At 41.6% G+C, this 26,825-nt stretch overlaps 1 protein-coding gene across 2 annotated transcripts in view; it reads right to left on the reverse strand.

The window, feature by feature from the left end:
* ldb1b (LIM-domain binding 1b) overlaps nt 1–14,949 on the reverse strand; it is a 34,729-nt gene extending 19,780 nt beyond the window's left edge. Inside the window, exon 1 of one of the 2 annotated variants that reach the window (XM_084715979.1) lies at nt 14,766–14,949. In XM_084715979.1, the coding sequence (XP_084572105.1) occupies nt 14,766–14,793 (28 nt within the window). In that variant the 5' untranslated portion in view covers nt 14,794–14,949. Of the gene's footprint in view, nt 1–733; nt 866–14,765 lie in introns of those variants that run through there. The other variant, XM_084715978.1, reaches the window with a different exon arrangement.
* Between the last annotated feature and the right edge of the window lie 11,876 nt (nt 14,950–26,825).

Consider the following 26,825-nt stretch of genomic DNA (forward strand, 5'->3'; position numbering starts at 1 on the left):
GCCTGCTCTCCTTGCAGGTTAACGTCCACATGTCTGTGCTCAACATGATGCATTGCTCCAGCTGAGTAATCATATGCCAGTTTATTTTGACACAGCCTCCATACAACCTTATTTCCATTTTTCAGATGAAATTCAAACTGCAGTTTGCAAGATATCACCAGTCCTACTCTGCTCATTAAAACATCCCATTCATTCGGGCAATAATAAGGGGAGAGGAGGGCTGATGAAGCTGCAGCCTCGGCCAGGGGCAGGAGGCTGCATAACATCTTGGAGGCAACAATTAACTGGCTTTATACATTAATGAGATATTAATAAATAGTGAGGGTGACAATGTTTAATCAACTATACAATGCACATCCCTACTGCAAATGTTTCAAAATAAAAGTCCTCTTAAGACATTAAAGGTGATTGTCTACTAAAACACTAGGGGCTTTTAATTTTCATGTGTTGAGAGTGTTAAGGAATTCAGGGCAAAACAAGGTGAGTAACTAATATACAAATCATGTTGGGGATGAAATGCTCCTTTAGGTTAGTTGGCATGTGACAGTTACATCAACTCAGCTGAGTATTTGCTCAAGTTCTTTACATCATTGATTGATTTTTGCAATTGGCAACTAGAAAGCATTAATCATATGTACAGATTGCATAGTTTTTACTGAATATCAGTTGACAATGATCGGTGGCTGATTGATCTGGAAAAACAACAAGTAAAAGGCCAGAAAGAGAGGCTTACCTCCTTCAGTTTCAAGCTGTTCTGACATCGCCATTTTGTCACCCACAAATGCACTTTCACAGCTACATACTGATCTAACTCAAAGACTTGGTCTGTGTTTTCATGCCTCTCCCTCTCTCTGATATCTCCCATGTCCAGACTGTCAGGCTCAGGGGCACAAGGAGGGGAGGTGGGGGGGGGGGGGGGGTCGGGGGGTGCCTACAGTATGTGTGTATGTGTGTGTGTGCACGTGTCGCCTTGCCTATGTGCAAATGTGTGCAGCGCACCACTTCCACTCGCTAGTCAACAGGAAACTGAGCGGCACACACATCTGCCAGCGTTCTGATAACAACCGTCCCAGTTGCCCTCCCATCAACACAGTCTTAAACACTGATATCGGTCTGAGTTTTGAAACAGGCCGGACCAAACCGATCTCACGGCTTAAAGATGAGAGATAACTTTTAATGAGAGTCACATCAGTTAATTGTTGTTTTTCCCCCCCCAAAACAGGAATAAAAATAAAACTCCTCCTGTTTTCATAGATTGCATTCATGACATTTCTGCCCTGAGTGTAATTTCAATGCTACTGATTCATGGCATTTTACTCCTTCATAGTAATAAAGTCAGACATACTGTAAGCACATCAATAGCACAGACAGTCCCATTCCTTTATTGTGGAGTCTACAGTAAATGTCTCTGGAGCTCTTTTCAGTGGTCACTGTCTGCCAGATTTGATACATTTGGCAGCTCAGCTCTGTGCTCTCTTATTGGATCAGATGGAGGGACAGAGATCCATCCGTCTGATTCAGCTCTGATAAAAGATCCAAGGGACAAGCTGCCACTTTTTGGAGGAATGAGCACTAACAGAGAACATTGGCCAGCTTTAGATCACAGAGTCTGTTAGGCAGAGTCACTCACAGTTATCCACAGTTGTACTTATACTTTACTTTACTTGAGTACTTCCATTTTGCGCTACTTTATACCTCTGCTCCACTACATTTCACAGGCCATGTTGTACTTTTATACTACATCTACAGCTAAGGTTATGTCACTGATTTAGGTTTGAAGTACAAAACATATGATATGAATATGACTGAAGTATAATACTTTTTTACAGATGAAACTCTGTAATAGGTTATCTTTTACTTGGCCAACTCTGTACTTGCACAATGTAATCCTGTGTGTGACATATATATTAGTTTACGAGCTGCATGCCTGTTTACTTCCTGTCAACACTATAGTAATGTCACCTTCATATACAAACAGTGATTTTTTCATTCAAGTACTTCACTTTTCATAGTTCGCTTGTAACATTGTTAATACCATGAACATCTCCTTTTGTGTATAGTACTTTTAAGTATTTTGATAATCACCTCACTGTCTTAAATAACTGCTAGCAACATTAGCCAGCTAGCTAGCATCGTCACCTTCATTCAGACTCGAAAGAAACCAAAACCAAAACTCATCAAAAACATCTTGGCGCGTTTTTCCACTGCTCCAACAATCTCCAGCTCTGCTCTGGTTGAAATAAAGCCTTAATTCCCAGCACCGATTGTGAAAATACTTGGACATCAGAGAAGCTGTGGGAGGTTTCCACACAGCAAACTAAGGGTTTACTTTGACCAAACACAAGTTGTGGATTGTTGAAACAGTGAAAAGATGGGCCAAGATGTTTTTGGTGAGTTTTATTTTGCTTCTGTCGAGCTTAAATGGCGTATGTTTTGCAGTGATAACATTACTGTTTTCTGTGAATGAAGTAATAAGGGTGCAACATATCACAAAACTCACAGCTCAGATCAATTAAAAAAATAGAAAAATAGCTTTCTTTAACTTTTTATGGCAGCAACTCTTATTGGACTGAATGAGCGCCATCTTGACATTAACTATGTAGTTCATCAAAATACGTCAATTCACAGGTTTCATTGCAAAGTCATCACAGAGCTGCACGTTTAACTAGGGGGCAGAAAGCAGTGTTTCATCCACAGATTTAGGAACTTTTCAGATGTTCTTAGCAACTTTACTTCTAAAAAGCAACTAGTGACAAATTTAGCTAGCTTATCTGCAAACACTGTAAACCTCTTCAAATTGTCTAAGTGGTTAAGTCGTATAACATCCCGTCTTTTCATTCTGTATCAAAGACTGAGGGAGTTATTATAATAAACTAACCACATCAGTAAAACTGTATTTCACAGACTAAAGTTTGGCATGCAGGCCCAACAGTGGGGGATGACCTGTACAGGCTACAGGCCAACTGTGATCCTTTGCACCTCTACTCTTTCACAGAAAGACTGATCTCTGGTCTGTCTCTGCAGGGATCCTTTCCATAATGCTGTCAGATGCAAAACAAGCACTTTTAGTGGACAGACTTCGATGGGATCCATAAGGATTAACGTTGCATTGCATCTCGTTTCAGTGGCTGCAGTCTTCATCTTCATTCAAACTCGACAGAACCAAAAAAAAAAAAAAACTCACCAAAATGTCTTGGCTCATCTTTCCACTGTTTCAAAACTATTTCACTACTGTGTTAGATGTGAAACTGTCTTGTCTCCACACACTGCTTCTCTGATGTCTGACCTCCCTCTCGCTCCGCTCCCACTACTTTCACATCAAACACAATGGATTAAGGGTTTGGAGTTTGCTGGAAGAGTGGAAAGACATTTTGGCGAGTTTTATTTTGTTTCTGCTAAGACACTGAGGTGAAATGCTTAAAACACTATACACAAAAGAAACAGTACATGTGTCCTGAGTTAACTGTGAAAAGTGATGTAAAGTTAATGATGAAAAATCACTAAGTTTGCAGGTGAAAGTAACATTACTATAGTATTGACAGGAAGTAAACAGACATGCAGCTTGTAAGACAGATATATGCTACGTCACAATACATTGTGCAGTAGAGAACTACAACATAAAAGGGCTTCTTACACATTAATTAATGGTAAAGTTAGGCAATGTGGCAGTAGGCTTATATTGCCTTACAAACCCAAAGTGCAGTAGCTACATGTTTAGTCAAATTAATCAGGACCAGTGGACATTTGTTTTAACATATAAAATGTTTTATTCCATCAATATTTAATTTCTAAGAATCTTAAAGTGGAAACAGACAACTTTTCATCTTTGCATTTTTAAGTTTTATTATTGTTTGTGCTGCTGTTGGAAAGACTGCTTTCTGTTTTCCTCAGCAGAGCTCAGCCTAGCTGGAAAAATGACCAACACCAAATCATGTTACATGGCAGACCGAAAGCAAAGCCAAACCAGTCTTGGTGTTGTTATTATATAGCCATTACAATCAATATTTAATTCATAACTATAAGTTAAAAAAAATTGGTCAAATCTATTCAAAGAAAGAGAGGCAATTCTTGTTTAAGTTAACTAGTGATACAGATAAATTACAATCAATTTTGTATCATACACCATACAGTTTCTTTAACAATTTAAATTATTTTATTAATTACAAAGAAATAATCACATTCACAATTCTGTCAAAGTTAAATCTCCCCAGCTCTGTCTCTGTTCATGTGTAATAAACCTTAAAGATTTCTTTTTAATGAAACACGTTTGTCAAGAGAATCAGCTGGTCAAATTACTCACACTGTCAATATCTACAGATTACCTCAGCCTGCAACCTTTGATTATTGCAGTAAACACTGTTCTTGCAGCTTGTTTGACTTGTTTGTAATTGCTTTATTGCTTTTATCAAAGTGGCCATCATAACTGAGTCATATTAATTGAAGGTTAGGCCTAATATAACCTGACCAGTACTGGATTTTTGGGGCTGATACTTACATTAGGGAGTAAAAAGAATTTCTATAATCATAAATGAAATGATATTCTTTATGTATAAAATCCAAAATTACATCATGGCACCGAAACAGTAAACTTTTCTTGGTATTTTCAGTGATTATAAATAACTATAAAGTAAAATACACAAATAGAACAACTTGAATTAAAAGTATTATATATACAAAAAATGCTGTCTATTAAAACAATATGCATTATGTTCTGTAAAAATAACATATGCTGATACTGATATAAATAAATATATAGCTGTGAAAGGCCAGTATTGGGTCTATAATATTATAAATACTGATAGACTGAGATGCTTTATGGTAATATCTCTTCTTTTTTTTTCATTAATATGAAGAATATCTTGATTTGTCATGTATTAATTCTCTGAGTTTGCTAAACACTACCACATTATTTTAACATTTTCTAAATTTTGCTGAAAATTTATTTTGTTGCACAGAACCAGTCAAAAGTCCAGACACACCTCTCATTCAGTGTTTTTTTCTTTATTTCTTGTAGGAATTGGTTCAGATTATACCAGCAGTGTGCAAAGGTGTCATTAAAGCATACATCAAAGAGCAAAAAACTTTTGCACACTTGCAGGTCAGACCTGGTTGACAATAAAAAGCAGAAAGACTCTCGCACACTGTCTTCTGCACTTAAAGTTTTAATAACAACAATCCTATTAAATCTTTGATTGCAAATGCTAAAGACAGTGTGTGAGTCTTTTATATTTTAGGTTCTTTAAAAGCAAACATATTTTGTCTTCTTTTCCCATTAATTACATACTACATAATTCCATATAATTCCATATTCCACAGTTCTGATGTCACCAGTATTAATGTGCAATGTAGAAAAATAAAAAATAAAGAAAAAAAATGAGAATATATGTCTAAACCTTTGAATGGTACTGTATACTGTATATAGTATGATAAATACATTTCTCCATATTGCTCACTCCTGGTAAATAATACATAACAAAACATCCACATAGGACCTATTGTTTTGCATGTTGAGCACTTTTTGCTACCTTAATGAATAACATTTACTAAAAGTGATGAAGTATAGAAGTATTTTGAGACTGTTGCATCGCTACTCAGAATACATCTTCCCTCACTGTTTATGTGTCGGACAGATTATTATTGATGAGCTCCTTTGCAAGAGCAGATGAAAACACAACAACTTTACATGGAGAACAATAATCAAAGCTGTTATGCAAATGTGATTTATAAGTAAAACTGTATGCAAATGATGCTGTTGTTACTCTGCACCAGGCAATGACTCTCTCTACTTGATTTACAGTCAGGACCTCACCATGCGTCATTAGAAGTGACCTACAATCAGAGGTTGTCCTTTGGTAGCAGCGCCCTCTTGTGGCCGCAGTGAGCCGGTGTGTTTGTTTTCATGCTGCCCTACAGTATTTTCTCACTCACTGGGTGAATTCCCTACTCAGGATTTTCTCTGGCAGGCGAACACAGACACACTGCAACGAGGGAACTTCAGTGGCGAGCGCGTCACATGTTCTCTCAGGCCAATGGGTGGAGGGATTAAAGCAGAAAAAAAGGCTCTGGTGTGAGCCAGTTTGTTATTAATATATGTACAATATTACATGTGGTTCAGAAAGAAGTGGCCAGAAAAACAAAATTGACATGCTCATGTTAGATAGACAACTTAATGATCAACGTTACTGACTGTCATCCTTAGTTTTATTTTCCCTCTTCACTCTGGCATTTTGCAGGTGGCCTAGCCTCAAAGTGTTTGTGCGTGTTAGGTGTGTGTGTGTGTGTGTGTGTGTGTGTGTGTGTGTGTGTGTGTGTGTGTGTGTGTGTGTGTGTGGCGGCGGCGGCTGGTGTCAGCTGACAGCTGTGTGAGGGGAGATGACAGTGCCCTGATGCTGCGTTCTCTGTTCTCTGGGAGCCATTTTGTCTGTCTCTGATCTCAGAGTCAGGTCTGCCCCCCCCCACACCCCCCCAGCCAATCACGTCACCGCTCAGCCTTGCAGAAAACATAGAAACACAGTCTGATCTCTCTGTCTCACCCTCTCTGCCTCCCTCCCACCCACTCCTCCTGCGCTCCTACAGTACTCATCTCCCACTTGCCTCTCTGTTCTTGGCTCTTCTGCTCTCTGCTCCCCCCCTCCCCTCCTCCTCCTCCTCCTCCTTCTCCTCTCCTCCGTCACCTCTCCTCTCTCTTGCTCTCTCTTTCTCGCCACCCTCCCTGCTCCTCCTGCTCTTCCTCTCTCTTAATCTGCTCACTCCCTCTCTCTTCCCCTCCGTCACACCCACCTCCTCCTTCTCCTCTTCAGGCTCGCTCTTGTTGTGCAACCCGTTTCTAAACAGCTCAGCCTTTGTGCGTTTTTGTCTGTTGCCATTTCAGCCAGGCTGCAGTCTTTACTCATTTTCCTCCAATCAGGGACACCATGTGACTCTCTGCATGAGAGGGCACAGTCCCTTCCCCCTTCTCTCCTCCCTTCCTCACCCTCCCCTCCTCTTCCCCTCATCTAGCCAGCCAGCCAGGCAACATACGCTAGCAATCAGGGGAGTCAAACCCTAAGAGAAAGAGGGAGTGAGGGGAGGGGGAGAGGGGAAGGAAGGATGGATGAAGGTATATACACAGCACAGAGTGAAACAGTGTGAGATGACGGGGGAGATAGGTAGGATAGAGGTGAAAGGAGCAGGGGGGATGATGTAAAGTCTGGATCTGAAAGCACAAAACATCAGAGAGCACACTGTATTCTCACTTCTTTTCGTTAATGTATCGCACAACTACACACACACTCTCCTGCTCCTCTACTGTTTATGTCATCCACATGTTGGGGCACATGCTGCAAGTGTGTGCGTCCATACACACATACACACACATGCACAAAGTACTTTGAGGCCACACAAGAAGGGGGAGGATCCTTCAGTGTTGAACACGGCTCTGGAATGTAAACAAGCGAGAAAGAGAGAAAGAGAAGGGGGCCGACTACAGAGAGACTTTGTAGTTTCTTTTGTAATTTCATATTATTATAACATATTTTCTGTCATTGTTAGCAAGAACAGCATCACTCCACCTTCTCTAAGTGGTTTATATGTCGAAAGAAAGTGGATAACTTTGGCAGAAGTGTGCAAATTAATCGGCATCACACTGTAGGGTCAAGCTTTAGGTTCATTTGAAGTTGACATGAGTGAATGGAGGCAATTGTTCCACATTTGGAGGCAGTGTTTACATTGGTTTATGGTGACGTCCTGTCGCACAGCATGAGTGTAGGTGAAGTTTCACTCATCACACACTTTGTTTCAGGCCTCCGGGTTTGCATGATGAAATATAAATGAATGACTGATATTTTTCATGTTCCTTCTCGGTCTTTTGCGAAGTTTAGACATCATTTGCCTCGTCTTTTTTAAAGCCAAACTGCATCCCAGGTCTGAGCCTAAATCCATCCATCGCATAATTTTGAAAAATGGTAAAAAGTTGGCAAAGGGACTAAGGAAGGTGACGGAGCAGGGGCGTACAAGTTGACCATTGAGGGGGACATGGCCTTATACATAGAGTTGGGCAGTGGGCAATCCAGTGGATTCCTTTGCAACAGGTACCTACTGGATCAAATCACAATGCAGATTACACCTTATTTTAATGCCACATGCCTGAGCTGTCAATTGAAATAAATGTCCTCTGGTGTGGACATATGGACACATCACTAATCCGCTCATTAATATTATGGCAACACTCAACTCTGTGTGGCTCTAGCAGCAGGTAACCTTCCGTTAGCTAGTAGCTACTACAAATATGATTAAAATGCCAAACTAAACTGTCTAAATTGTGGCTGTGTTATACTCGAAATAATTCCAACAGCAGGCGGAACATCCAAGAAATGTTCAAATGAATTGTATGTAAAGGGTGGAAGCATCAGACAGCACACGGGATACACTTGAAAGGAGAGAGATGCACCTTGTGCGACTGCTTATTTGACCCCATGCCAAGCTCATCTGCCAGCAGTGTGGACATCCCTGGCCAGTGATGGGACGCATAGATATAGATGAATCCAGAGACCACTTTGTGGTTTCTGCTATTCGCGGTGCCACCATTGCTGTGGTGGCACATCGTATCTGTCACTCTCAGTGTCTGCTGGTTGAGTCTAGAAGGAAACCCCAAATTTACGTTGTTGTTTTGGTCAAAATGTTCAAGTTGGTGAGATCTTGCAGATGTAGGGTTCCCTTCTGTTGCTTTCTTACAATGACATCACAGATAATTCAGTTGGTGACATTAAACAGCAGCCCTCAGTTACTGATGAAGGTTCCTTTTTGGATGAGGATATTAATGCATCCAAAATCTAATTTCATCAGATATTTAAGATTTTCAGGAACAAAGTTCCTTTCTGTTAATATTTTTGATCCACTATGACACATCATGGTCCTCTGTACACACAGTGAATCTCTGTAGAGTCTCTGATCTCCGATAGTGGCACTCTTCATGAAGTAAAGGATTGTGTATTTTGCCTTCCATTTTTTGGAAGTTTCACACAAATGTTGGAGCAGCCAGACTGCACAGGTTCTTCCTGATTTCCTAGATACTGTTGTCCTTGGTAACATTACAGAAAAAGTAAGTGTAAAAGTAGAAAATTGCAAACTTCACATGACAGCTTACATTCATTCACGCTCTTACTGTAGGATGCCACTTCAGCAGTGGGGGCATGTTAACTTATGGTACTTTGCCGTATTCGTCTATAAAGTCTGAGATGTGCCGTGTCATAATGATGACAGCACTGATGATGATGGCAGCAGTCAAAAAATGAAAAAACTGCCGAAGTTTAAAATATATTTTACTATTATTACTACTGTAAATTAGTGCAGTTCACTCAGGTTTTATTTATTATGTGAATTCATTATGTAAATTTGTGAAGGGTTTTGTTCATATTTCTTTTTTAAGTAAGCATTAAACCCATCCATCCATTCATTTTCTGTAACCACTTATTCCCAAAGGGTCACGGGGGGCTGGAGCCTATTCCAGCTGACATTGGGCGAGAGGCGGGGTTCACCCTGGATAAGTCGCCAGTTCATCACAGGGCTGACACATAGAGACAGACAACCACTCACACTCACATTCACACCTACGGGCAATTTAGAGTCACCAATTAACCTAGAATGCATGTCTTTGGACTGTGGGAGGAAGCCGGAGAACCCGGAGAGAACCTACGCAGACACAGGGAGAACATGCAAACTCTGCACAGAAAGGCCCTGCCCCAGCCAGCGAGTCGAACTTAGGACCTTCTGGCTGTGAGGCGGCAGTGCTAACCACTGCACCACTGTGCTGCCCAAGCATTAAATCATTAACAGTTAATAAATATTTCAATTTGAAGTTATAATTTTCCTTGATCTTAAACAATACCCAATTCTAACAATGAAGAAAAAACTGGGGGTGCTGCACAGGGTCAAAATAGCAGTATTGGCAATGCATCCACCACAAGGATGGATAGATGAAAATAAAACAAATATTGACTGTCCAACTTACTGACAATAAAAGTGTAAAGGGATGGATAGCAGTCTGGAATGATCTGAGGCACTCTGATAATAAATTAGAAATCCTTTATTAAATCATGGAGTCGCCTGTGCGTTTCAAGTTGAGTTACTGTTTGTTCTATCTTCAACACCCAACTCTGCTCATACAGCGATCACAGCTCAGTGTAGCAGTAACAGCACGTAGTAACAGCTAACCAACCATGAGCAGCTGCTGTCAAACTCTCTGTGTCTGTGGAGCAACACTGGAGACAGGAGCTTTTCGTGTCCCTTTTTGAAATGGTTTCTGTGTTGTAACTGTGTCGTAGCATGCTGAGCTAACGTTGGCGGCTCAGAGAGGCTGCTCTCTCTGGTGTGTGTCTGTCTGCAGGGGAGTGTCAGTATGGAGCCTGAGCTCTGCGGTTTATTATGAGATCCTAAGTCCAGGCGGAGCTTCTACAGCCATCAAAAGTGCTAGAATTGAACAATACTAAGTGGAGGGTTAGCAAAAAATGGTGTATACCCCTGTGAACAATCAGCATATATTTGAAAATGTGAGCAGTTTCACAGACTCCCGCTCAGGGGCTGGGGGAGGAGGGCCACCAAACCCTGATTAGAGGACATTAAACTTCATATTTAAAATATAAATCTAATGATGTAGAGCAGTCCCAAACACACACAACACAAGTTTCAGGAATATTTAAAACAGTAGGTGGTGTTTTCAGCCATTTTCAACCCATGACATTCATACATTTATTAAGAAATATCAAAATAACAACAGCGTTGATTGGTTTCATCACAGTACAGTAGTATAACTTAGTTTACGGCTCAAAAAATGTGTAAGTGTGCAGCACGTCTTTAAAGTTCAAGTTTTGAAATATCTACAATGAAGCCAGAGACAACTTCACTCTCCTTTTCTTCCTCTAAGTTGAAACAAAATCTGGAGAGAAGCAGAGAAAAGGGAGAATCCATGAAGCAGAGAGAAACTGAGGCGAAAAGAGAGGGGAACACCAGAGAGAACAATATGAGAGCAAAAGTGGAGTGCACAAGAGTGCGGTCATAACGTCTTTTTGGAAATTTCCATGACCACGTTGATTAAGTATGCAATCTGACCGCAAGATAGCTAAGGCCCGGTTCTAAACAAACGCTCCCGCCTCTGCTGTGCAGGCTTGTTTAACGGCTGAGGTGGCAGCGTTTGCCTTCATAGCACGGGGCGCTGCGCAGAGATTGAAAACACACGCGTGCTCTCTCACATACACACACACACACACACACACACACACAACCTCATGTGTGCACACAATCAGATTTAATACTGGTACACCACGTTTTCCTGTGCCATTGTGTGTTCAAGACAAATTGTCATCTGGTGTGTCTAGAGGGGTTTCGTCCTTGCTTATACCAAATGCGCCTGGTTTGATCACAGTGCCAGTATCTCTGTCTTTTTATTTCTAGATCCTTCTGCTTCAGTCATGTGTTATTCCATCATTCATTCATCCATCTACATGCTACAACTGAGGAGGCTCAGGATGAGTTGGCATTGTCTCCTAATTTGTTCCTTCTAAATATTCTCCCTTAAGAAGAAGAAAAAAAAAAAAAAAAAGAGTCTGTCAGCTAAAGAGTTTCCAAACCACAAAAACATGGGACCAGTTAGTGTTTCCATCTTTCTAATGATTAAAGTCGAGACTGGCACCAGTGTAATCAGATCCTGGATGCGTGGTCGGCTAAATTTCTCTGTCCACATCCCGGCTGTTTGAGGGTTGACCACAGCAGCCACTGTGGCCTGGTAGGCAGGGGAGAGGAGAGGAGGCCACGTCAGGGTGATACAGCACCCCTCACACACACACAAACTCTCTAACACTTACTTCCTCCTCTCCTGCTGCTGTGTATTGTATGACAGAACATTCTGAGCCTATCTATCATTATTATGAATACATTCTCAGCTGTAGGATTATATTTCATGTCCTGCACGTCCTGTGAGGAGTGCAACATAAATCGCTGTAACACTTAATATATTGCCTAAGGCTTGGCGGCGCAGGTTTTATTTCTAGACCTTGATTCCTCTTTTTCTTTCCGCCTCTGTCTGATTAAAGCCAATAAAAGGAGAAGAATTATCTGTTTGCTGTCAGGCGCTCAGCACCCAAACACAACAGTTTGGGCACTGCGGGGAGTTCCTCTGCCTTCGCAGGTGGTGAACAAGTCGCACACGGCTCAGTATGGTGGTCTAGTATGACAGATATTGCTCCCTCCAGGTCACTCCCGGTGGCTCAGTTCCCAGAAGCCCTGTGGCTGTTACTGAAGTTTAACAAATTTTATTAAAAGTAGCGAGTACAGAGTTGTTTTGTTGTCAATTTTGCTTTTCAGCAAAGCTTGAAATTATGGCTGTTCGATATCAGATTACCACAATATGATTGGTGTGGCGAAAGGAATTTATGGGGCATTATCATGACATTGATAGAGAAACTAAAAATAAATAAATAATAAATAAGTAGTGCAACAAAAATTTAGTCCTGTCTCTTCTTTGGCAAATGAATTACGCTTAAAATATGAGTGAATGGAGGTAGAGAGAGAGTCTGCAACCATAACTGTACAAAAGTATCCAAAAAGTGCAGGGGCGTAGCACAAAATTCTGGACCTTGTACATATTCATTCACTGTGGACTCCTACCTGTGTCCATGGACGTTCATTCTAGTATTTTTGTGGGCCCTCATATGAGGGTTCTTATACTCAACAAACCCCCCAGTTCTACATCACTGAAAAAGTGTAATTACACTTTAACGGAGATTGAAAAGGCAACCAGATGAACTGTTAAAAGAGCATACAGTATGTTTAAGAGGTCCTGCATTATTTACACAATATTATCATATATAAATGCTAGAAAATGTGCCATTTATTTTGTTGCATTGTGTACATACATTATCCCAAATGCTTCTAACAGCGTTAAAAAGCAGAGAAGTCCAAGATTTATTCAAGGTGTGTTTCCTGCTCGCTAGCTGTAACCTCCGGGAAAACATGGGATATGTTGGATACGTAAGAGAGTGAGGACAGAAGTCAGTGAACGTGACTCATGTCAGATAGATTTCATCGCCAGTGGTGGTTGTTTAAAAGTAACAGCTCCCATGATCCCACACCACTTCACAACATGTTTTATTTGTCAGTCCTGCCAGGATTTCACTGGCTTTTTAGGTGTTCTTTGCAATAAAATTGCAGGAGCAAGTGAAAATTGCAACATCAAAAAAGTCTCTTTTTTGGCATAACTCAACAATTCAAAATCAAAAGCAGCTTATTCAAGGAAGAATAAAACCACGCTGGTCTGAGTGTTCGAAGTAACCTCAACAAAAAGACTTGCAAAAATTCCAATAAAATATACTGTGTGTTCTTCTCAATACCCATGATATTTTTTTTAAAAAAGGGACATAATAAAACAGAGAATGTAAATTAAGTAATGTAAATTAAGTTCACACGTGGGACTGTTGTGATTGGTGGAGCTTACAGGAAGCTACGATGACTTGTCAAATTTGTGGAGAAGTTGCAGTGATTGGACAAAATTGCAAAGTCGTGCAGAATTCATGGTGATTGGTTGAATTTGTGTTTCCATCGTAACATCGGAACTTCAGTTGTTCAATGTGAGACAGACCCATAGCGGCAGAACATATTGTGCATTTAAATGATAAGAATATTTCACATTTTACCGTCAATGCCAGAATATTGCAACACTCCTACTTCAAATGAAACCATAGCTGGTCAAAACTGGACAGAAAGACAAGTGATACACAAATGACAAAAGCTGGTGATTGTAACTCGTGAGACGGGATCAGAACGTCTGTGCCCCTCAGGTATGCACTCAGTGACCTCCTTCCTTGAACTAAAGAAGACTTCTGAGTAAAAGGAAACTCCCTAACCAGACTATTACACAACAAGAGAGTAGGAGTTACAGCTTTAGGAGCAGATGTACCACATCAATGTGGTGATGCTGCATTTTTATGTTGGTTTCAGTGACACAAACTGAACAAGAAGTGTCTGACTATATTATCATCCCGCTCTTGATGCATCCTAAATGACACACTCCTGTGTGAGCTGTGAAACATCAAACATTCATTAATAACTCCTGTGTGAGCGGGAAGAGGTGCAGGATCAATCATGCAAAGCCTTTGATCTGAGCCAGTGACCTTTGCCCTTTAAATGTCACACTTTGATCCTTCTTTTTCTTCTTGCTCCCTCTGCACAAGAGGCCAGTCAGTTTTGTAAACGACCTCCACTGTGGATAAGTGAGTGCAACATCTGCGCCGACCTTAAAAGAACTCTGTTGTTAACCCAGGCCATCAGTCAGAAATCATCATCATCATCAGAAGCAGCGGCAACAAGAACAAAAACAAACTGCTGGAGCAAGAGAAGAAGTAGCATTAGGGGTGCCATGGCAACAACTTCATGCCCAGATATCTTTAACGCCAGCGAAGATATTTTTTTTCTTGATCCCCAAAACAAACAATCAAAAGCACTTTGTTGACTACATGTTGATCCATCTTTTCTAGTATGTTCTTTGGTCTCCATCCTCTCCAGTCATCACAGAGGGCAACCTCCCATGAGCCTTTGCAAACAGAGCCCCAGGGCCCCGGGGCACCTCTCTCCTCTGCCCCAGTCACGCCACGGCAGCGGCAGCACTCACCAACCGAAATACAACAACAACAACAACAACAACGGCCAGAAAAAGTCAGCAGCTGACAACAGCAGCAGCAGCAGCAGCAGGAGCAGGGCTGTCGTTAACGGCAACCATCACCACGGCAGCTACTTACCGGGACACGCGCAGCCGCCCACGGACATCTTCTCACATGTCTGGTGTGAATCCGATCAGAATGATGGTGGTGCTTCTGTTATCCCTGCTCTCTCTTCCTCTCTCCTCTTTCTCACCAGTCACTGCTGCCGCCACTGAGGCTGCTCACATGAGCGTCTGTTATCCCCACGGTTCACACACACACATACACACACACACACACACACGCACACACACACACACTGACACACACTGACACACAGACACACACACCACCAGGGAGCAAAGAGAGGCAGAAAGGGAGGGAGGGAGGGAGGAGAGAGTGACGACGAGGGAGGAAAAGAGAGGAAAGAGGGGAAGAAAAGGTTAAAAAAAGAGCACACACACACACAAAGGATCGGATTCTCTCAGTTGTACTCTGTGAATCACACCGTGTATGTGTGTGTAAGTGTGTGTGTGTGTGTTATGGAGTGAGAAGAATTCTGTTCCTGCCTCTGCTCTGCCCTCACCCTCATCAGCCCTGCAAATTACAGCTCAGGTGGGAGGAGAGAGGGAGAAAGAGAGGAAGAGAAAGGGAGGGAACGAGAGGCTGAGTGCTCAAGAGAGTGTGTGTGTGTGTGTGACTGTGTGTGTGCTAGAGCGAGGAAGGCAGAGAGAGAGTGGACTGTCAAAGTGACCTGAGAGGCAGATTTGAGAGAATAACAACCATGTGATGTGGGTCCTTTTTTCCCCCTTTAAATATGTAGAGGCTGTTTTTCATCACCACTGCTACAGTGACACACACACACACATACACACACAAACACACATGTGCACGTACAAGTGCACACATGAAGGTTTAAATGATCTTCAGGAAATGTGTGTGTGTGTGTGTGTGTGTGTGTGTGTGTGTGTGTGTGTGTGTGTGTGTGTGCTGCAGCCGTCTGAGTGGCTTGTTACCATCCAGCGAAGGTCTGCTACATGGCAGGGAGGGCAGGAGGGGGGGAGAAAAGGGGGAGGAAAAAGGGAGGAGGAGAGAGGAGGGGGCGATTGACGTGCCTCCGCTCTCTCTCTCTCTCTCTTTCTCCCTGTGTTGTCTCCCTTTCTCGCTCATTCACTCTCTCGCTCCGTTAGTCTTTCTGTCTGCAGTATGCCACACAGTGTTGCTCTCTCGCTTCACTCATCTTCCTGTCTACTCGGCCATTTATCTCTCCTCCTGCCCTCCCCTCATCTCCTCCCTCCTCCTTTCCTCCCTCCTCCCTCAGTCGCTGTCTCGCTCTTTTCCTTATTACTCTTTCTTCCGTTCTACCTTTCCCTCCCACTGTCTCCATTGTGCTCTAATCTTTCTTCCCTCGCCGTGTCATTTGTCTTTCCCTGTTAGGTGCACAAGTTTGTGTGTGTGTGTGTGTGTGTGTGTGTGTATGTGAGAAAGAGAGACATGTAAGACCCAGGTATATACAAGATGCCACCTGACTGCTCAAATAAAGTATTGCAATCTCATGTTTTTCTTATTGTTAACAAATGAAAAGACAGAAATCCACAGTAAGTGTTGTCTGCGTATCCAAGGATTTCTCTGAACCAGAGAGCTCTATTATTGCCCCCCAACCAAAAAAAAAACAAAAAAACACATCAGTGAGCCACACCATTGCTCCTACTGACATGTTTCTTCATTACCATGGACATGGGCACTGTAGTTCATCTAGAGCTCATGTGTCAAACACAAGGCCCGGGGCAGTTGGGATCGGGGGAACAAAAGACTGGGAAGGTTTGTGGAATGCTCAAAAACACCTGTTTGGAACATTCCACAGGTAAACGATAACAGGTGAGAGTATCATCGTCTGGATGACGAGGTTCAACGTTGATGTGTTTTTCTCCCTTGCCCAATCAGGTAAGTGGGTCAGAAATTTACTCTCCCAACATCAGTTTTTACTCGCCCCTGTACAAACTGTTTTATTTAGTTGCAGTTATAAAATAACAACTAAAGTTAGTTATCGTGTTTAATCTAGGGTTGATGTCTTTAAAGGGATAGTTCACCCAAAAATGAAAATTCAATCATTATCTACTCACCCTCATGCAAACTGACAGTCGGGTTTAGTTTTTTAGTGCACAAAACACTGCTGGAGTTTCACAGGAAAAAAGCATTGTAGAATCTTTCAAACAATGTAAACAAATAACCTGTTTTAAAATGTAGAAAACAACAGAAAAAAACATGTCTCCATACTGCTCGTCTGGTGTAATCCAAACCTCCTAAATAGAATCTGCAACAATGTTTGAAAACACACCATTTAAGGTTAGCCCCTCCTCCACGGCTCAGTGAACGAGAGCGAGGGTAAGGGACAAAGACTGTGAATTAGGAGAACATGCACTGGTAGTGAGAACAAAGCTTTGAGTCAAAGAAATATAACATTATTTTCTGATTGTTTCACAACGGTTACATCCTAAAGCACAAATAAGCGTGCCCACACTTCTGCAATACAACAAATTTTGTGTGAATACGGCCAAAGCGATCCTCAGTCTGCTCTGCCTGTGTATGTATGTGTGTAAAACTCGCTGTGCAGCTCTCACAGACAGAGCAGAGGAAAGACAGAGATAGCAATATAACTGTTGGTAGCTACATTTTTAGAGTTCACTTCTAGATGCTTCTAGAGGCTCATAAGTCATGATTTAGAATGATTTACGTTTATACACTTTTTTTTGACAAACGTTCCAAATTACACCTTTAAACTAGTGGTTCAGAATCTGGGGGTCAGTAGCCTGAGAACCAGATAAATCTGTGAGCTCATGTTTCATTTGCTCTGGCAGATTCGAGGATCGGGCAACTGGACGAATGTGTTGCCCATCAGTGAAGAGCTGAATTCATCGCAGGTTATTTTTTGGCTGATTTTGGGGGCAATATTTATCATTTTATTTTGCTAATGTAATGGTCTGCAGAGTGCCACTGCCACGGCTCCACAGTGCGCTCTCATCAGCCAGCACAGTACACACCCACTCAGCCGGACCATGAGTGCGCTGAGCTGGGTGAGGAGTGAGAGGGAAACAGCCTACAGATTTAGACTATTTGCACTCTTTTCACACAGTGAATTAAAGATTTAATTCAGTCAAACCAGAGTTAGTGATTGTTAGAACAGTCGACAGACTAACAAAGACAGGTTTGGTGAATTTTACATGTTTTTCTTTCAAATTTGAATGAACGAACCAATTAACCCCATTTTAGTTCAGTGAAAGAGAGAAACTCAAATTCAGAAGGTGTACGGTTGTATTTGTCTGTTTAAAAGGGAAAGTAGGTGTGAGAATATTTCTTGACGCTGTGAGTTTATCTTGTTTACTGGACATAGTGAACACACACAGCACATGTAACAGTGAATTTGCCACTTGCACACATCTCCCAGCTGAGACTGTAGAGGATGGGAGGAGGCGGGGGCAAAGATATCGCCACTCGTCGATGGATGGACTAAAGATGGTTGGTTGGAAAATTTTAACATATTGTCCAACTCTAGCAGATACATCTGGCCACCCTCCTGTTCAGAGGAGTTTCCACCCATCCTGGATCTGGTCAGGTCAATTGCAACAATTTGTTTAATATGGTTTGGCTTTGATATAATAGCTAAGGCAGAGCTAATCAAATATGAATCAAGATTCTGTTACAGGGTGGGGGAGCACCCAGAAGAGAACACTTGCATGTTCACAGGCTGAACATGCCAGTTCCACTGATAATGGCAGTAAAATAAATCACAGGCTCCACCGTCGACCAGTTAGCTCCAGTGGCTTTGTGACAAAAGTTCAGATGTATAACTAACTACAGCAATTTATAAAAAAGTGCAAGAAGACTGAAGGTGGCAGTACAACAAACGTCTTTTACTACCTCAAGCAGAAGCATCTGGTTGAGTAGAAGGAGAGCTAAACTGTTATTGTGACCATCTGAACTGAGAATATTTTTCAGCATTTTGTCATATTATTTTGTCAAGAATTCCATTATTGCAGAAATATCCTGAAATCGTGACATTTTGGGGCCATATTGTCCAGCTCTGCTTAATGCTAAGCTAGGTTAAGCAGCCACTGGTTGTAGCTTCATTATTTACGTACAGACATGATGGTGGTATCAAACTTTTTTGCCACAAAATCAGCCAAGCGTATTTCCCAGGATGTCAAACTTTTCAACTACACAAGGCAGCACCTGTGACAAGGGGTCATAGGTACGCATTGCTCCATTTTAAGGTTGGTAACCTCTGCTTCAAACAACACACACAAACACTGCTCGTTCAACGGTTTCAAATCTTCAAACTATTTCAGAGGTCATGACCTCAACTGAGCCCACAGCCTACATCAGAACACACTTACCCATACCTCAAGAGACTACATGATATACATTACAGCTAAGACAGAAAGCTAAATGCAGGAATATATATATAGCCACCCTGTGCTGTTTCCCTCCAAATTGACATCACAGAGGTTCTCTCTTTACATGCAACGAGGAACACAAGTCTGCATAGATCGCCTCCCCCACATATTCCTACTTGCTTTTTTTAAGACACTTGCTCTTTGTCTCCCTCCCTCTCTTCCTCACCCTCTGTCTCATTAGGCAGTATCTCATTTTGAGGAGGAGAGTGTTAAGCCAATCAGAGAGGGGAAGAAAGAGCAGAGGAAGGCGGGTGAGAGACGGAGAGGTTGCAGGAGGAAGAGGGCAGAGATGAAGAGAGAGGGAGAGACGGAGGAAAAGAGAGGGCGATGGATGGATAGAGGGAGGGAGGAAGAGAGAATAAATAGCTCTGGCGCACTCGTCCCCCATTACCCCGGGAGGGCACTGTCGCCATGGCAATGTGGCAGAAAAAGGATAGCACAAGCATGATGAGCCTCTACACACACACACACACTTACAAATGAAAACTGTGATTCACACGTATATCTGCCCATATTAACAGTTTCATCGAGACAGTTTCGACAAGTTCATACTTTCAAGCGGATGTGCGCACAAAGCACACTGTCTTACACCTTACCATAATTATTTATATACAAGCACACACACGATAACAGTTTGCCAGTTAGCAGATAGTCGAATCCCACATAACACAGATAAATAACTGAGACGGAAAGCTGTGGAGGCTAAAGTATAAAAGACAGACAGTAAACACAAAACAAGAAGGGGGAGGGGGGCATCAGAGAAGAAAATAACAAAAGAGAACAGGAGAGCAATTTTGGATCTACATCAAGTATCACAGTTTCCTGCTGTGCTGCCTTAAAATGTTTTTATTTTGGATTAGGATGAATGTTTCCTTAGTTCAGCCAGATTCTTTTTACTTTCTTTGATTCATGGATGTATTTATCTATGTTTAAACCTGACTGATTTTTTGTTTGACTTGAGGATGGCACAACAAGTTGTAAACATGGCACTGACATATTATCACCTTATAAAGTTGTTACGTGTAATGTGATAGCAAACAATTACTTATATACACTTCCAGAAAAGTCCAATATTCACTGTTTTAGCTCTGTTTTTGGTCTCCACCACCTGAGGGAAATCTGACTTGGTCTTCCGCTAAATGCTCCACACAGCAGCTATTTGTTAAGTGTGCCTGTCTGCTGTTTGGAGCTCCACAGGTAGTGTACCTGCATTTAGTTTTTGCTATTGCTGATAATGTTAAGAGCGCTGAGAGTGAATCAAAACAGTTAAGTTGTATGCAGTTAAACCAAAACACTGAGCTGAAAGATGCTAAAGCACAACATTGTTGTTTGAGGTGGAATGTCAACAGTTTTACAGACCTCTCTTTTACAGTGGTGGCTCAGGGGGAAATGCTTTTGGAGAGGAAAGTTTTGCTGCAATACCCCGAGTGGCCACCGGGAAAAATTGAACTCAAGGCAGAGTGGTGATGCCCTGTCTAGTTTTATTATACATCTACACCCAGAATGGACAAACTAAACACAGGTCTAATTAGGGCTTTTTGTGTTTTGCGGCTGCTGTAGGTTCTTCCGTATGCTTGGAAGAGGAAGATGAAGGGAGGTGTTTAGATACTGCAAGCTCACCACTAAATGCTACTAAATCATACACACTGATCCTTTAACTTTACACATTTTTGACCTGATGATGGAACAATATGAAAAGTTGGATAGTTGTCAAGACATTTCAGACTAAAAGAAAAGTCAGTGGATCACCAAACTCAGTAGTATTCATCCTACAGGGACCATAACTGACCTGTAACAAATTTCATGGAAATCCATGAAATGTTTGCAGATCTATTTCAGTATGGACCAAAGCAGTGGTTCAACCGACATTAGCATCCACAGAGCCACACTGCTAGCATGGTTAAAATATTGATTAGTTCAAAGTATGTTTCAGATCTTGATTTGATCTGATTTATCCTACGTAATCTGTTCAAAGTAAATAACAGCCCCTGCTCTAGGGTGGATTACAGAATGGGCCTACTGGGCCCAGGCACAGGGGTCCATGGACTCTAGGGGGGCTCCTAAGCCAGATCCTCTGCGTGTTATTAACTTTGCACAGAGGTCTTACTCTTTCATGTCAATAGCAGAGCCTAAAAAGTCCTACTGAGAAAGAGAAGGAACAGCCAAAACATTCACAGTGAAGATGTCACAAGCAAGAACTCATCATGTTACATTTTCAGTGAGTGTTTTATCTTCTCAGTTTATCTATAGCACTTTAGAGGGGCTGTGTACTCCATCCAATATGGGCCCTAATAGGATAATAATATGGAGGTGAATGTAGGTCTTAGTTAATGTGCTGTTGGAGTTAGTTGTGTGTATGTGTGCTGTAAGACCCGCTGAGGTACTGAGGCTGCAACAAGAGATTATTTTCATTAACAAATTATCTGCAGGTTATTTTCGTGCTTAATCAGTGAATTGTTTAACCTATAAAATGTTTAAAAAAAAAATGAAAAATGCTGATCACAATTTTCCACACAAAACAAAAAAGTGTCATCTTTAAATTTCTTCTTTTGTCCAACCAACACTCGAAAACCCAAAGACTATTGATCAGACTGTTCAAGAGAAGCAGCAAATAAGAAGCTGGAACCAAAAAAACTGCCTGACAGTTTGGCTTGAAAAATGACTGAAACGATTATTTGATTATCAAAATAGCTGGCAACTAATTTTCTTTTAACCAACTAGACTAACTAGAAAACATACTCATGAAAGATTATGTATTTTTTTTTACTGATGTTAAGGATCAGTGAGTCAGGGAGACTAGACTAACTAAACAACACCTCGGCTCCAATGACGAGGGGTTGGAGGGAAGGAATGCAAACTAATAAGGGAGGATGCATTTTGGTCATTTTTGACTCAGATCCAGTGGGTGACACTGGATGTTTGACATCCTCCTTGACCCCCATTTTTTTATTCTATTTATTCCAAACTGTTTTCAATAACAGTATTTTTCGTGATTTTGCAGTTCTGTTCTGTTCTGTACATGTAACATCTATTACACGTCTGTCCATACTGGGAGGGAGATCCCTCTTCTGTGGCTCTTTTTGGGGTTTCTTCCATTTTTTCCCCTGTTAAAATATTTTTCAGGGAGAATTTTTCCTTACTCTTTCGGGGGTCTACAGTACAGAGGATGTGGCACACTGTACAGATTGTAAAGCCCCCAAAAGCAAATTGTGATTTATGATATTGGGCCGTACAAATAAAATTTGACTTGGCTTGACTAACAAGGGGAGTGGCATCCCTCCTTGTATCATCTACCGGGGACAGGTGAATTTAGTTATCGTGCTGTTGGCTTTGCCCTGCAGAGGGGTGGGGGCTTTTACACATCCATGCCCAGGGGGACATTGTCTCATAATCCAGTTATGCCCCTGCTAGACTCCCATAATGTCTCTGCAACCCCTGTGACCTGGACCGACAATGTGCTTTGGCTCCTGGCAGGCTCAGAGACTAACTTCAGTCTCCAGGTCATTAATGTTGAAGGATTTGTACTTTGTCAACACACTAACCATGCCTGCTACAAACAAGCCTGTTACAAAACTTCAATAATGTACAATCCAGCGAACTGACGACTAAAGGAGAAACGCGAGTGAAAAATACTGCCCCACAGAGTAAAACAAATCACCTAAAGTCAGTAGACTGAAGTTAAAAATGGCTTTAGCATCGCTCCCGTGCCTTTGTTGCGGCACACTCTTCTTGAAAAGTTGTTTGGATGGCAAATGTGGTGGTTAATTAGCTTAGGAAATCTTGTGTGCATCCAGCCTGAGGGCAAAGCAGAGAATGAAAGAGGCTGTTCTGAGCCAGCCAGCCCTCTGTAAACTCTTATGTAAGGCAGAATCTGCATCCTGTTTCTCTCAGCTACATTATTGATGCAGGCTTCTGTTACCACGCCGACTGTGTTTGTGTGCGTACGTGCCCGTGAATGTGTACACCTGTAAGTCACTTACAGTCTCTCACCTCTGCTGCTCTGTAGAGAGGGTGGTCTCCTCCAGCTGATGTCTTGTCACTTTCTCCCCTCCCTGTTCCACCTCTCTGCATGCTCTCCTGTTCTTTCTCCACCTCCTTTCTTTTTCCCACTTGTATTAATGTTAGTCCCCTGCCTCCTCCTCCTCCTCCTCTGTCTCTCTCAGGCCTTCATTTCTCACTAACAGATGTTCTCTGCGCCATGTGGGAGGGCATTCCTCTTCTCTCCGCTTTGAGAGCTTAAGAAAGAGAAACTTGAAGTGAAGAAAAATCAAACGAAGACGAAGGCAACACAGCTCCTTAACTCAGCAGTCTCAGAGTAACGCCTGTGTGTCCTGCTTTCCCCTGTAGGGAAGGTGTCAAGTTAAAGATCAGAGTGCTTTTGCCTTTTTATAACACACTGCTCCCAGCGTTACACAATATCTAAAAGGTCGTATGTGCACACACACATACACAAAACAGTGCATGAAGTTGTATAGAACACACACACATACTTGCACAACGGCGGCAAGGAAGGCAGAGAAGTATAAACCTGACTCCTTGGACCTCACGGGTTCTTTAAAAATTCAAACATGCCAAAAGAGCACCGTGGGAGTCCTCCTGCAGGTCAAGAGTGAGGAAGGGATGAGAGGCAGAGGGAAGGAGGGAGACTGATAGAGAGGGAGAGGAATGAGAGACACGAAAGAGAGAGGTGTTTTCACTTCTTCTTTTTTTTTTTTTACTCTTCTTCCTCTCCCCCCCAGAGACTGAGAGTAAAGTCTGGCACTTTATGTAGAGCTTCAGGGAATGAGGGAAAAATGTCTGTTCATGAGTGAGTGACTGAGTGCGTATTTTACATTTCAAACCAAAAACAAAATGGAAAAAAGGAGACCGTAGATGAGACGTGGGATAAAAAGGAAAGGAAACTAACAGTTGTATTCCAGAAGAGGTCTGGTCAAAGTATTGTGAATTTCGATGGAGAATATCGAGTTCAATCCCATGGAGACTGTTCAGCGGCCTCATCACTCAGACTCTTCCAACTGCTGGAGGAGTTGTGGCTCCCAAGAAGCAAATCACTACCACTTGTTTTCAGCGTGTCCAAACATGTGCACTGTTTTATTGTATATTTAGGACAAAAACTACTTTACTTTACTTTTGGTGCAAATTCCTTTTCGGACTCTTGCATTCAACTAACTATGACTATAAACTATGAAGTTTAATATAAACCACTTGGTTGGAATCCTGAATGTAGCTGCCAGAAAAGAAATTACATGGAAATGGCTTAAGTCAGGAATGTCATGTATAGAGGACTAGTATGTTTCTGAATTTTTTGTGATGAACAGAATCACCTTCTCCATGAGGCTTAAGGAAGATAATTTTTTACAGAAATTTGGGAAAAGAAGAAAATTAATTTCCCCAAAATGCTTTTCTTTTTTTTAAGTTATTAAGAAAAAGAGTTGGATGACTCTCCAAAGGTATTTAATCAAAGATGATTGCTCTGTTCTGTATTTGTGATTCAAATAAAGAAGGATTTGAATGGAAAGAAATAAATATATGTGTGTGTGTGATGGTAAGTGTGTGGCTAATGACAGTAATTTGCAGGGATCCCCTGGGCTCAGTGCTGTTCATATCATTTATTAATAACATATGCGAGATCTCCAAAATATTAAAGACTATTATTCACATATGATACAAATTTATATTGTAGTGGAAAGCATTCTGAACAACTTTTGGATACAACTGGAAAAGAAACAAAAATGTTAAAGAGTTGGTTTGATTGTAACAAATTTCCACAGAATAAGTAATATGAAATTTATAAAGGCAGAAGCGCAGCTGGAGGCGGCCTGCCGTCAAAACAGATGAGCAGTACAGGTCCAGAGGGTGACCAAGAGGCACAGCTGTAGGGCGAAGCATCCCCGGACAACAGCATCAAAGGCAGAGCAGCTCAGGGGGACGGACATGAGGACAACCAGATTGGTGTAGCACCTCTGAAGAATGGCAATGAAGGTGAAACCCTTTGGAGGCCAGCAGCAAAGTGGCAACCCCTCTGGGGACCGGTGGTGAAGGCGGAACTCCTGTGGAGGTCGAGTCAAGACCGCTGCGGAGGCCGGTGATGAGGCTGGAGCATAGGAAAGGCCACTGGCATCAGAAGATTTGGCTGCAGGTTGGGACACGCAGCTGGATAAGCTTCTGGCGTCTACAGAACAGGACTGGAGACCAATATCTGGAGGGGAGGACTGGAGACCAGCAGGGGAGCTGAGCAGGAGACCAGCAACAGGACTGCAGGGCTGGAGGCCGGCGACTGGGAATCCAACAGGTGAGCCGGTGTGGCCAAGGAAACCAGAGCACTGCCACTGGAGACTGCTGCAACATTGGAACCAGACAAGTCTGACACTATGTAGAGCCTCAGGAAATGAGAGGAAATGTCTGTTCATGAGTAAGCGACTGTGTATTTTACATTTCCAACCAAAAACATAGTGGAAAAAAGGGGACAGTGTCTGATGATACGTGTGTGACTAATGAAAGTAACTTGTGGGGTTCTCCAGGGCTCAGTGCTGGGACCATTGTTGTTCATATTATATATTAATAACATATGTGAGCTCCAAAACACTGAAGACTTTATTATTAGCAGATGACACAAATTTATTTTGCGGTGGGAAGAATTTGGAACAACCAGAACAACTTGAAAAGAACTGAAAATGCTAAAGATTTGATTTGACTGTAATAAATTACTACTGAATAAATGAAATCTATAATCTTTGAGATCAAACTCATGAAATAAATCACTGCAATTCAATTTTTGGGAATAATAGTACATACATTATGCTGGAAACCAAACTATACTGAAACAAAAACATTTAAAAGTCAATAGAATATTATATAAAGTCAAAGATATATTAAATCATTCTTCATCATATACCTCATACTGTTTTTCATAATCCCATACATGACCTACTGTGTGGAAGTGTGGGGAAATACTTATAAAACAAACATTAATCTAATATTCATCCTTCAAAAATGAGCCCTTATATTTCATTAATTCAGAAAAACAGAGCTTTTTTTCAGTGAGGACTATGTCTATCAAAGAAGTTACTTTATGGAATAAGTATAATGATGAAATGAAAATATGTTCAACATTTAGATGATAGAAGTTTAAATGAATGTTTTTAAAAAATTACAGAATGAAAATAGAACGGATGGCTGGACAGAGGAACATTAAGTACATTAGGACAGGGGACAGGAGATGTAGGTGGATTCTGATTTGTGCTGTTTTGTTTGCTTTATTCTACTTCTTGCTCTTACTGTACTGACTGTTTACATTGTTGATTTGACTTAATTGTGTATGATGAAAATTGGGGTGAAAAGGTGGAATATTGAGTACGGTATTGATGAAATATAAAAAAAAGGTGGTAGGACTTGAAAGGTATTTGCTTAATCCTGCTCCTTTTTGGACATGAATTATTTATTTCTGCTGTTAAGTTCATCTGTTACTCTTCTTTTTGTGGTTTTTTTTCATACCTGCATATTTTCTCTTTATTATTTTAACATGTTTGAAATAAATCTCATCTAATCTAAAATGTATAGGGCCATGTTCCGACATGATGGCTGGGCGCTGGATGCTGCAGTAAGGTGACCCACTTACACAGAACTCCCCCCGCCTGAACACACACACTTAGACGTACACATGCCTGTGCACACTCCTGAACACACTCGCACCTCACCCGCTGGA

Source organism: Lutjanus erythropterus, chromosome 3 (genome assembly GCF_056507025.1).
Source record: "Lutjanus erythropterus isolate fLutEry1 chromosome 3, fLutEry1.hap2, whole genome shotgun sequence".
Taxonomy (NCBI): domain Eukaryota; kingdom Metazoa; phylum Chordata; class Actinopteri; order Lutjaniformes; family Lutjanidae; genus Lutjanus; species Lutjanus erythropterus.